Consider the following 12592-nt stretch of genomic DNA (forward strand, 5'->3'; position numbering starts at 1 on the left):
CGTCCATGAGCTTTATTTTCAGAGGGTCACTTGTGGTCCTGAATGAAATGTCAGGATGGACCGTCGTGGACGTTGGTGCTGCTCATCAAGTTGCCCAAATGATGAATCCTAATGACTCGTTTTACGGAACAACTTTCTTCTGATGAGCTCATTCACAGAACTGCTTCACAACACAATCCGGCATCACAAAGCGGGAGATAGACACGCTTTGGGCTGTCTAGGCGTGAAAGTTACACGTTTTCCTGTTGTGGACTGAAATGAAACCTGCTGCATGAGACATGTGATTTACAGGAAAATGAAACTATTAGCTAAAACATGTGGCTCCATAGAGGAAGGGGCGGGGCCACTGATGTAAAGGGTTTTCAAATTAAAAGCATGTGAGGAAGCTGCAGCTGTTCCTGAACACAAAGTGTTTCTTCTCCGCTGCTGGACAGAAGAATCAGAGTGTTTATTGAGTGTTAAACAGAGGACACAAAAACACACTGATTTCTGGGTAAAATAATTAAAGCTGCATATTTTGGAGGCTGATGTGTTCACATGATGAGGTCATTTCCTGTCAGTGTGGTTTGAAACAACTCTACACCGTAACAGTCCTGACATGTTCGAGTCCAACAGGAAGTTTGTCATCTGGAACACAGCGATTGTCACCTCCTGGATTCGAACCTCAACGTCCCGCATGGCGGTTTATGACCGATGCCACGTAGCCTCTGAAAAATGTCCCTTGTTGCCTCTGTTGCGGTAACATGGTCACATGATTTTGCGTCACCTGACATTTTTCATGCGTGTAAGTTTTACGCTTTCAAAACATGTAACTTTCACGCTCAGGCAGCCTAAGTGTGTCTATTTCACGCTTTGCTGTGATACTGAGTTACACAATAAGCCCAGCCTCTCTGAGCCTTCTCGATGAGACATCCCTGAGTCCTCCTGAGCAGAGACGGTGTGACTGAGCGACATGCTGCAGACCGCCGACCATCCGCTAGGTTAACATTACAAGGTGCAAAAAGGGGGTGTGTCTTCATATTATACCAACACATGTTCCAATAATCCCTCATGTCACACACACGCACACACATTAAATAAATAACAATATGTACAAGAGTCTCTCAAGAGGGCAACAAACTGGTAACACGTCTGTAAGTACAAAAACATCTACACACAGTACACAACTTACATGATGTAAACAACCAACAAAATGCTTTTAGCCCTGTCATGTTTAAATGATGTAAAACCCATGAAGCATGAAGTGTGAGTGACAGAAGGATTCCAGCATCAATCAATGATGTGAAGTGTTTTCAGACATCTTCGACCTCTGACAGCGTCGACAGTCAGACTGTCTCCCAAACACTTCTTCTGGTTTTCATACCATGTGGGGTCAGACGAAGGGAGGCAGGGATCACAAACGGATCAATACTGATGACCAGACTTTGACCTGTGGAGATGATAACAGGGCTGCATACAGCCCTTTGTGAATGAAGACATTCTTAGAAAATATTATTCTGCTTTCTTTTCAATTTTGATCTTATTTAAACTCTTTCAGACATTTGAACTTTGTACTGACTAAAATAATTCATGATTCTGTGTCGGAAATTAACAATTTAACCAAACATGTAAACCTGCTGGTGCTGCCAACATCCAACTTCTACTGAAGGCGTGCTTTGTTGGAGTCACTGCTGATCATGTCTGTTTGTCTCTCTGCCTGCCTGTCTGCCTGCCTGCCTGTCTCTATGGCTGTCCTTAGTGGAAGATCTGTGTCCTCTTCAAACTCGACACACATGGAAGCTGATATTTAAGCAGCCAGAGACAGACGACACAGAAGCAGAACCAAACTTCAGACTTCACAGAGCAAAATGTCCCCCGACCCGATCGGACCCGGTCCGACACACTCAGGTCAGGCTGTGTAAGCAGGGATCATTTTCTTTTCAGAATAAGTTTGGCGAATATTTTAGTTTTTTTCTGAAAGCCTGTCTGATCATCTGACTCGTGTTCAGAGAGCCAGGATTCATTATTTAACTTACAATTATATTAATACTGACAGGAATAATGGATGAAGCACCCACACCGAGGCGCCTTTGGGAGGTGATATTAACCACATGATGTTTGGAGAGTCTGTGCATGACAGTATTTGAACAGATTTCCCTTTTTCCTCCTGTGTTCCAACAAAAGAGTTTCCTATTTCAGTTTTTGAAAGAAAAGTGAAAAATGAATATCTGGCATTCAAGGCGTCAAATATAAAAACTGAATGTCAGTTATTGGCAGCTTATAAAGTGGACAGAAAATAATGGGGTTGTGCAAATACAGCTCAGTACAAACATGTGGATACTTGGAGGTGTAACGGGATAAATCCCAGAGAATGTTTGAAGCTCCTACGGTGAAGAGTCAGAACAGGAACCGGTCCGTCACAATGAATCAGGTCACAGTTTCAGCCAACAGACGAGTAACTGATAAATCAAAGGCATCGGTCCAGACGCGGACAAACAGCCAAGTTATCAAGTGTTCTTCAGTCAGGTGCGTCGCCGGTGTCAGCATGTTTCCGATGACAGGACAGTCCACGTGGTGCTGTTAAGGCACCGTCAGCCTCGCTCCACGCTGCATGGCCACCAGCACACCGGAGGAAACTCAAGATAAAACATCAGATCCAATGCTGCTCATCCTGCTGCACACGCAGCGTGTAAAAAACAAACACTCCATAAATTCCTCGCTAAAAAAACAACCAAATGTAAGCAGGCAGCTACGTAACAATGTAGATTGTTCCGAGAAGGCCTGAATACACTTTAAACAACCAGCTCGTCATCAGACAGTTGTAAAAATCAAAGGTGGGGTGAAAAACCGTCCGTTAGACGGGAGATTTAGTTTGACTCCGGTTGTGAAGACATTCATGGCCCTGCATTTCTTTTTAACCAATTTGTTTCCTTGAAACTTCCAATGAAATGATTAGAAATGGACCTGTAACATAAGGTGTTAACAGTTTTTTAAATTCTATATTAGCAGCCAAACTAGCAAGTTAATTTTACCAGTAATAAATATAGATCCCAGCGATCCCTGTGACAGCAGCTGGAAGGAAGGTAATGATGGACATTCACACACACGATGGACTCCAGCCGGCGGATGTGTGGCAGACCTGCATCAGCTAACAGAAGAAAAAAGCTGTTCGATCATGTGCATCACTTCTATCTCTAAATATAATTTATTAAGTATTTAATTTATAATTTCAGAAGAAACCTGGAGTACAAATTCAGCTCAAAAACGTCCCTACAACATTTCAGGCTCTTAACCCCGTCTTCGTGCCAGCCTCGGTGGTTTAAAGCATACTGAGATCTTTTGGTCTGTAAACCATCAGATATTCCTCCATATACTGTGGAAACTGGAAGGAAGCCTGATCTTCTGTTTTCACTTCCTGCCATCTGCAGTCAAGATGGTGTGTTGGCGGCGTTAGCTGCTGCTACAACATGTCTGCGAGCTGCAACGTGGGCCTGTCACACTGACATAAGGAGGGAGTGTGTTTGTGCCTACATGCATACGTGAGTGTTTGTGCCTCCTTTTCCATGTCCACACTCCATATTGTTCTGTGTGTGTCACTGTCCCGGGAAGGTGGGGTAGTGTGTCGGGGAGTAAGTGTGTATGTGCGGCTGGGACTGTGTGTATTGTGTGTTTGCCAGCGGCAACGTGGCGTGGCGGTCAGGAGGCAGGCGGGTGGACAGCAGCTCGTCTTCGGCAGAGTCACCTGCAGACAGAGAAGAAACACAGTTACTGACGCACACACCAGGTGCAGTGTGTTCAGTGTGTTGATTGTGTTCAGGGTTGATTGTGTTCAGTGTGTTCAGTGTGTTGATTGTGTTCAGTGTGTTGATTGTGTTCAGTGTGTTCATTGTGTTCAGTGTGTTGATTGTGTTCATTGTGTTCAGTGTGCTCAGTGTGTTGATTGTGTTCAGTGTGTTCATTGTGTTCAGTGTGTTCATTGTGTTCAGTGTGTTGATTGTGTTCAGTGTGTTAATTGTGTTCAGTGTGTTCATTGTGTTCAGTGTGTTCAGTGTGTTGATTGTGTTCAGTGTGTTCATTGTGTTCAGTGCGTTCATTGTGTTCAGTGTGTTGATTGTGTTCAGTGTGTTAATTGTGTTCAGTGTGTTGATTGTGTTCAGTGTGTTAATTGTGTTCAGTGTGTTCATTGTGTCCATTGTGTTGATTGTGTTCAGTGTGTTAATTGTGTTCAGTGTGTTCATTGTGTTCAGTGTGTTGATTGTGTTCAGTGTGTTGATTGTGTTCAGTGTTGATTGTGTTCAGTGTGTTGATTGTGTTCAGTGTTGTGTTGATTGTGTTCAGTGTGTTGATTGTGTTGATTGTGTTCAGTGTGTTGATTGTGTTCATTGTGTTCAGTGTGTTGATTGTGTTCATTGTGTTGATTGTGTTCAGTGTGTTGATTGTGTTCAGTGTGTTCATTGTGTTGATTGTGTTCAGTGTGTTGATTGTGTTCAGTGTGTTCATTGTGTTCATTGTGTTCATTGTGTTCAGTGTGTTCATTGTGTTCATTGTGTTCAGTGTGTTGATTGTGTTCAGTGTGTTCAGTGTGTTGATTGTGCTCAGTGTGTTCAGTGTGTTGATTGTGTTCAGTGTGTTCAGTGTGTGATTGTGTTCATTGTGTTCAGTGTGTTCATTGTGTTCATTGTGTTTAGTGTGTTCAGCATGTTCATTGTGTTCAGTGTGTTCATTGTGTTCAGTGTGTTCAGTGTGTTCATTGTGTTCAGTGTGTTCAGTGTGTTCATTGTGTTTAGTGTGTTCAGTGTGTTCAGTGTGTTCATTGTGTTTAGTGTGTTCAGTGTGTTCATTGTGTTCAGTGTGTTTAGTGTGTCATTGTGTTCAGTGTGTTCAGTGTGTTCAGTGTGTTCATTGTGTTCAGTGTGTTCATTGTGTTCAGTGTTTTCATTGTGTTCAGTGTGTTCATTGTGTTCAGTGTGTTCAGTGTGTTCATTGTGTTCATTGTGTTCATTGTGTTCATTGTGTTCAGTGTGTTCAGTGTGTTCAGTGTGTTCATTGTGTTCAGTGTGTTCAGTGTGTTCATTGTGTTCAGTGTGTTCATTGTGTTCATTGTGTTCATTGTGTTCAGTGTGTTCAGTGTGTTCATTGTGTTCATTGTGTTCAGCGTGTTCATTGTGTTTAGTGTGTTCAGTGTGTTTAGTGTGTCAGTGTGTTCAGTGTGTTCATTGTGTTCAGTGTGTTCATTGTGTTCAGTGTTTTCATTGTGTTCAGTGTGTTCATTGTGTTCAGTGTGTTCAGTGTGTTCAGTGTTCATTGTGTTCATTGTGTTCAGTGTGTTCAGTGTTCAGTGTGTTCAGTGTTCATTGTGTTCAGTGTTCATTGTGTTCATTGTGTTCAGTGTGTTCAGTGTGCTCATTGTGTTCAGTGTGTTCATTGTGTTCATTGTGTTCATTGTGTTCAGTGTGTTCAGTGTTCAGTGTGTTCAGTGTGTTCATTGTGTTCAGTGTGTTCATTGTGTTCATTGTGTTCATTGTGTTCAGTGTGTTCAGTGTGTTCATTGTGTTCAGTGTGTTCATTGTGTTCAGTGTGTTCATTGTGTTCAGTGTGTTCATTGTGTTCAGTGTGTTCAGTGTGTTCAGTGTGTTCATTGTGTTCATTGTGTTCAGTGTTCATTGTGTTCATTGTGTTCAGTGTGTTCAGTGTGTTCATTGTGTTCAGTGTGTTCATTGTGTTCATTGTGTTCAGTGTGTTCATTGTGTTCAGTGTGTTCAGTGTGTTCAGTGTGTTCAGTGTGTTCAGTGTGTTCAGTGTGTTCAGTGTGTTCATTGTGTTCAGTGTGTTGATTGTGTTCAGTGTGTTCAGTGTGTTGATTGTGTTCAGTGTGTTGATTGTGTTCAGTGTGTTGATTGTGTTCAGTGTGTTCAGTGTGTTGATTGTGTTCAGTGTGTTGATTGTGTTCAGTGTGTTCAGTGTGTTCATTGTGTTCAGTGTGTTCATTGTGTTCAGTGTGTTCATTGTGTTCATTGTGTTCAGTGTGTTCAGTGTGTTCATTGTGTTCAGTGTGTTCATTGTGTTCAGTGTGTTCATTGTGTTCAGTGTGTTCATTGTGTTCAGTGTGTTCAGTGTGTTCAGTGTTCATTGTGTTCATTGTGTTCATTGTGTTCAGTGTGTTCAGTGTGTTCAGTGTGTTCAGTGTGTTCATTGTGTTCATTGTGTTCAGTGTTCATTGTGTTCAGTGTGTTCAGTGTTCATTGTGTTCAGTGTGTTCATTGTGTTCATTGTGTTCAGTGTGTTCAGTGTGTTCAGTGTGTTCATTGTGTTCAGTGTGTTCATTGTGTTCAGTGTGTTCATTGTGTTCAGTGTGTTCATTGTGTTCATTGTGTTCATTGTGTTCAGTGTGTTCATTGTGTTCAGTGTGTTCATTGTGTTCAGTGTGTTCATTGTGTTCAGTGTGTTCAGTGTGTTCAGTGTGTTCATTGTGTTCAGTGTGTTCATTGTGTTCATTGTGTTCAGTGTGTTCATTGTGTTCAGTGTGTTCAGTGTGTTCAGTGTTCAGTGTGTTCATTGTGTTCAGTGTGTTCAGTGTGTTCATTGTGTTCAGTGTGTTCATTGTGTTCAGTGTGTTCAGTGTGTTCATTGTGTTCAGTGTGTTCAGTGTGTTCATTGTGTTCAGTGTGTTGATTGTGTTCAGTGTGTTCAGTGTGTTGATTGTGTTCAGTGTGTTGATTGTGTTCAGTGTGTTGATTGTGTTCAGTGTGTTCAGTGTGTTCAGTGTGTTCATTGTGTTCAGTGTGTTCATTGTGTTCATTGTGTTCAGTGTGTTCATTGTGTTCAGTGTGTTCAGTGTGTTCATTGTGTTCAGTGTGTTCATTGTGTCAGTGTGTGTTCAGTGTGTTCATTGTGTTCAGTGTGTTGATTGTGTTCAGTGTGTTCAGTGTGTTGATTGTGTTCAGTGTGTTGATTGTGTTCAGTGTGTTGATTGTGTTCAGTGTGTTCAGTGTGTTGATTGTGTTCAGTGTGTTGATTGTGTTCAGTGTTCAGTGTTGATTGTGTTCAGTGTGTTGATTGTGTTCAGTGTGTTCATTGTGTTCATTGTGTTCAGTGTGTTCAGTGTGTTCATTGTGTTCAGTGTGTTCAGTGTGTTCATTGTGTTCAGTGTTCATTGTGTTCATTGTGTTCAGTGTGTTCAGTGTGCTCATTGTGTTCATTGTGTTCATTGTGTTCAGTGTGTTCAGTGTTCAGTGTGTTCAGTGTTCAGTGTGTTCATTGTGTTTAGTATGTTCAGTGTGTTCAGTGTGTTCATTGTGTTCAGTGTGTTCAGTGTGTTCATTGTGTTCAGTGTGTTCATTGTGTTTAGTGTGTTCAGTGTGTTCAGTGTTCAGTGTGTTCATTGTGTTGATTGTGTTCAGTGTGTTAATTGTGTTCAGTGTGTTCAGTGTGTTCATTGTGTTCAGTGTGTTCATTGTGTTGATTGTGTTCAGTGTGTTAATTGTGTTCAGTGTGTTGATTGTGTTCAGTGTGTTCAGTGTGTTGATTGTGTTCAGTGTGTTGATTGTGTTCAGTGTGTTGATTGTGTTCAGTGTGTTCAGTGTGTTGATTGTGTTCAGTGTGTTGATTGTGTTCAGTGTGTTGATTGTGTTTAGTGTGTTGATTGTGTTCAGTGTTCAGTGTTGATTGTGTTCAGTGTGTTCAGTGTGTTGATTGTGTTCAGTGTGTTCATTGTGTTCAGTGTGTTTAGTGTGTCATTGTGTTCAGTGTGTTCAGTGTGTTTAGTGTGTTCAGTGTGTTCAGTGTTCAGTGTGTTCAGTGTGTTCATTGTGTTCAGTGTGTTCATTGTGTTCAGTGTGTTGATTGTGTTCAGTGTGTTAATTGTGTTCAGTGTGTTGATTGTGTTCAGTGTGTTCAGTGTGTTGATTGTGTTCAGTGTGTTGATTGTGTTCAGTGTTCAGTGTTGATTGTGTTCAGTGTGTTGATTGTGTTCAGTGTGTTCAGTGTGTTCAGTGTTCATTGTGTTCATTGTGTTCATTGTGTTCATTGTGTTCAGTGTGTTCAGTGTGTTCAGTGTTCATTGTGCTCATTGTGTTCATTGTGCTCATTGTGTTCAGTGTGTTGATTGTGTTCAGTGTGTTCAGTGTGTTGATTGTGTTCAGTGTGTTCATTGTGTTCAGTGTGTTCAGTGTTCAGTGTGTTCATTGTGTTCAGTGTGTTCAGTGTGTTCATTGTGTTCAGTGTGTTCATTGTGTTCAGTGTGTTCAGTGTTCAGTGTGTTCATTGTGTTCAGCATGTTCAGTGTGCAGATACTAATATTACTGAAATTGATGGAACATTTGTTGATTTGTTGGAGTTGCAGTCGATAACTTGAAGATCAGGTTAAATAACATCAGAGTCTTTAAGTTGTTATTTACTGTGCAATTAAAGGTTTGATTAGGTAAAATAAGAATGTCAGTGACCTGGTGATAAGGAGACGTGTTGTATTTCTAAATATTCCCAGCTGTCTGTTATCCATACAGCCCAAAGCTTTTCATTCGTGCCGCATAGTTTTGCAGCTGTTTCTGAATTAACTTGTTTTGTCAGGTGGAAATCTAAGAAAATAGATGAGAGTTTACGGGGCTAATCTAAACCAGTACAGACTGCTTCAGTTGCATTTAAAAAGCTTATATTTATACTAGATTCAGGTTTGGGAGTGTCTAGCCTCTGGTCCAGCTGTGTTGCTGCGAGGAGCTTTGTTAGAAATGAGTTAGAGGTACAATAAAAACAATGTAAAGGCTGGTGTGTGGCCTACCGCTGCCAGGATCCATGCCGGACTGGTTTCCTGTGATGTGGTGCCAGTAGGCAGACCGGGGCAGGATGGCGGTGGGGGTGCAGGGGTAGGATCCGGACTCAGAACCCTTCGACAGTAACTGGAAATCAAATAAACAACATCCACCATTTAGAAAAACAGAACTGAAGAGCAGTTTAAAGGAAACACATCATCTTACACTATAGGAATCATTATGAGAGGAAGTGGACAGTGTTGCGTGTCCAGGATGACTGGGAGAGAACTGCCTCAACAACATGGCATGAATACCACTGTGTGCAGGAAGAGGGCGCTAACGCACCGTGTGGCTCAGTATTTACCTGGATTATCACTGACCTGCAAATTAGTAGTAAGGATCTCAATTCTTTTTATAGAGACGGTTGTTTGCACTCCATGTTTTATGTGCATATTGTCACCATCTTGTAACTTCACACTGGAATGTAATCTCTACAATATGAAGTTGAGATTGTGAGTGGATTAGCAAACAGAAGACGACCTGTAACAGCAAACCTGTTTCCAAAAAAGTTTAAACGCTGTGGAAAATGTAAATAAAAACAGAATGCAATGTTTTACAAATCACGTAAAGCCATACTTATTTGAAAATAGACCAAAGACAACATATCAAATGTTGAAACTGAGAATTTTCTTTTAATGAACAATATCTGCTCATTGTGAATCTGATGCAGCAGCACGTCTCTATAAAGTTGTTCCAGGATGATGTTCACCACTGAGCTGCATCAACTCTTCTTTTAACAACACTCTGGAAATGTTTGGGAACTGAGGAGACCAGTTTCTGGAGTTTAGAAAGTGAAATGTGGTCCCATTCTGGCCTGATAGAGGATTTCAGCTGCTCAACAGTTCAGGGTCTCCTTTGTTGTATTGTTCATGTCCTGATGCTCCAGATGTTTTCAATGATTGACAGGTCTGGACTGCAGGAGGCCAGTTTATCAGCGGACTCTTCTACTAGAGAACCATGCTGTTGGAATACGTGCAGAATGTGGTTGGACGTTGTTCTGCTGAAATAAACAAGACCTTCCCTGAAAGAGACGTTGTCTGGATGGCAGCATATGTTGCTCCAAAACCTGAATATATCATTCAGCATTAATGCTTCCTTCCAGATGTTCAAGCTACCCATGCCATGTGCACTAATGCATCCCTGTACCATCACAGATGCTGGCTTTAGAACTGAGCTGATAACAAGCTGGATGGTCCCTCTCCTCTTTAACCCGGAGGATGCAGCGTCCATGATTTCCAAAAATAATTTTAAGTTGTGATTTGTGTGTGTGCTCCGGGCCCTCACCCTGCTGTTCTTCTCCATCTCCAGCAGGACCTTCTTGTGCTGCTCAGCGATGGCCAGTGTTGAGGAGTGAACCCTCTGATAGATTTGCTCCCCCTCTCTGGTCTGGAAGGTGTAGAGGCCTTCACCGCTGTCACACATCCTGCACACCATAACAACTCAGTATGACCACATTCTGAGAAAGTAAAACAGGAGGTTCAGTAAAGTGCAGCATGACCAGCAGCCAATAACAATTTGATTTCTAACGTCCATGTACTGCTGATGGTTCAGAACGACATTGTCCAGTGAATGATTTGTTTTGAAAATGATCTGCAGCTCCTTCTGGACTAGATTTATTTCTCTCGGGGAGGGCGGCCTGACTTAAACGTTTCCTGCTCTGCTCAGTGATTTTAATTCAGTCCACAGGGCGTTTCTGTGATAATTACTGGGATGGGGTCATGCTTTTAATGACTGCAGCCACTGAGCTCCTGACTGATCCTCCTGTTGTTTAGATGCACTGGAAGCTCAGTCCAGTTCGCATGAAGCCAAAAAATGTTCTGCTAATGAAACACCAACATAGACAAGTTTGGGAGCCGACATGACAACTGGTGTTCTTTATTAGCTCTGTCTTTAGGAAGCGGCAACCATCAGTGATGTTATCAACCATCAGTGAGGTCATCAACCATCAGTGATGTCATCGTTGGTTTGTGAACGTTATGAATCCTCCAGTTCAGATTCTGTCCGTCACCATCTTTGCTAGTTCGGAGCGGTTTGGAGCAGGAAGTGACCATATTTGGATGAGCTGGGGGAGGAGCCAGCGGTGGATCTGACCGATCTGATTGGAAACCTGACTGCACTACAGGCCTGTCAATCAAACAGACACGCCCCCAAAAGCAGGTCTTCTTGAATCTTCTTTTCTAATGAATGAGGGATTATTTTCAGATGGACCTCCAGAAAACTAAGAAGAAGGAGTGACTTTAGCTAACAACACCGAGATAACTGATGGACACATTTGATTCACTTTGGATTTGATGAGAGAAGTTGAATGGGAGTCTATGGAGCCGGAGGCTTTTTGGAGCCGACCTCTAGTGGCACTCGCTGGTATTGCAGCTGAAGACACTTCTGGATCGGAACCATTTTACAGACCTGAAGCTACAAACTCTTTTTAGCCTGTTTTATGTGACTGGTGTTGGTCTGTTAACCAGCTGTAAATTAATAGATTAGAAATGATTACAAAACACCTACAGTCTGAGGGCTCAAATCCACAAATCCACAAACACACACACACACACACACACACACACACACACACACACACACACACACACACACACACACACACACACACACACACACACACACACACACACACACACACACACACACACACAGAATCTGCATGGTGACCCAATCATGGTCAGGTTTGATCTAATAGAAGGAGATAAGGAGGTCTGGGTCAGCACCGATTCATCGACTAATCTATTCAATCAATTTCCAATACAACTGACCTGTGTGTGTGTATCCTTGAACTGACCTTGAACTGACTGAAAAGTAAAATCCCCCCCCCCCACCCCCCGTCTCTCACCGTCCGGCCTCGAACGTGAAGCGGGTGGCGTCTCGTCCGTAGCGCCGCAGCGAGCAGAGCGGCCAGGTGACCAGCTTGGTTCGAGGGTTGTGGATGTCCCACAGGTAGATGTTCTCGTGGGTGATCTGCATCATGCACTCGCCGTAGATGTCCAGGTTGGGACAGGGGAGGAGGAACACGTTGAAGCGCTCTGAGGAGACGGGGAGGACAGGTTGGCTCTGAGGTAGGTACATGTTGTTTTATTGGTCATTGTAGATTCTTTTTAAGATTTTCTGTCTTCAGTCTTTCGTAGAAGATCAAACATGCTCCTGTTTCTTCTTCTGTCCACATTTTGTCCCTTTAAGCTCTTTTTTCCCCCAAATGAAGTCAGAAACAGCTGCTAGACTGTGAGGCCAACATGAAGAATCTTGAGCTCTATCAGACACTTGAAGAAGTGAAGTACAATAAGTCTCCTTATTACCAGGTCAGAGGGAGATTTACCAACGACTGTGTTTGCAGCATGGGGACCTTTAATAACGGAGCCAGTTGGAGTTTAGTAACAGACACCGTTTCATCACAGTCACGTCCACATCAGCTCAGTAACACTCAAACATCGTTCAGCTTTTACAACAAGTGACGGGAACTCTTTTAAAAAGACTTGATCAAATCTTTAACTCTTAAAATTGTTTTAAAGTTTTCTGTTTTTCCCCAATTTTTTTTTTTTTTTTTTTTTTTTTAATTTCCCCTTGGGGATTAATAAAGTATATACCTACCTACCATTTTCTCAAGAACTTACCTGTGAGTGTGTGTGTGTGTGTGTGTGTGTGTGTGTGTGTGTGTGTGTGTGACCTACCTGTGTGTGTGTGTGTGTGTGTGTCCTGTCTCTGTGTGTGTGTGTGTGTGTGTGTGTGTGTGTGTGTGTCCTGTCTCTGTGTCTGTCTCTGTGTGTGTGTGTGTGTGTCTGTGTCTGTGTGTGTGTGACCTA

The 12592-nt window shown here is 42.4% G+C and overlaps 1 protein-coding gene across 1 annotated transcript in view; it reads right to left on the reverse strand.

Moving 5' to 3' along the window:
- Positions 1 to 1981: 1981 nt before the first annotated feature.
- Positions 1982 to 12592, reverse strand: part of dok4 (docking protein 4) — a 62958-nt gene continuing 52347 nt past the window's right edge. Inside the window, exons 6-9 of the mRNA XM_069725744.1 lie at positions 11629 to 11818; positions 10068 to 10206; positions 8753 to 8870; positions 1982 to 3721 (exon numbers count right to left, since the gene is read on the reverse strand). Of these exons, the coding sequence (XP_069581845.1) occupies positions 3573 to 3721; positions 8753 to 8870; positions 10068 to 10206; positions 11629 to 11818 (596 nt within the window). The 3' untranslated portion in view covers positions 1982 to 3572. The remainder of the gene's footprint in view (positions 3722 to 8752; positions 8871 to 10067; positions 10207 to 11628; positions 11819 to 12592) is intronic.

Source organism: Brachyistius frenatus, unplaced genomic scaffold (assembly GCF_029030835.1).
Source record: "Brachyistius frenatus isolate BFR_SWC_R1_liver_20210118 unplaced genomic scaffold, ASM2903083v1 Contig_445, whole genome shotgun sequence".
Classification (NCBI taxonomy): Eukaryota; Metazoa; Chordata; class Actinopteri; family Embiotocidae; genus Brachyistius; species Brachyistius frenatus.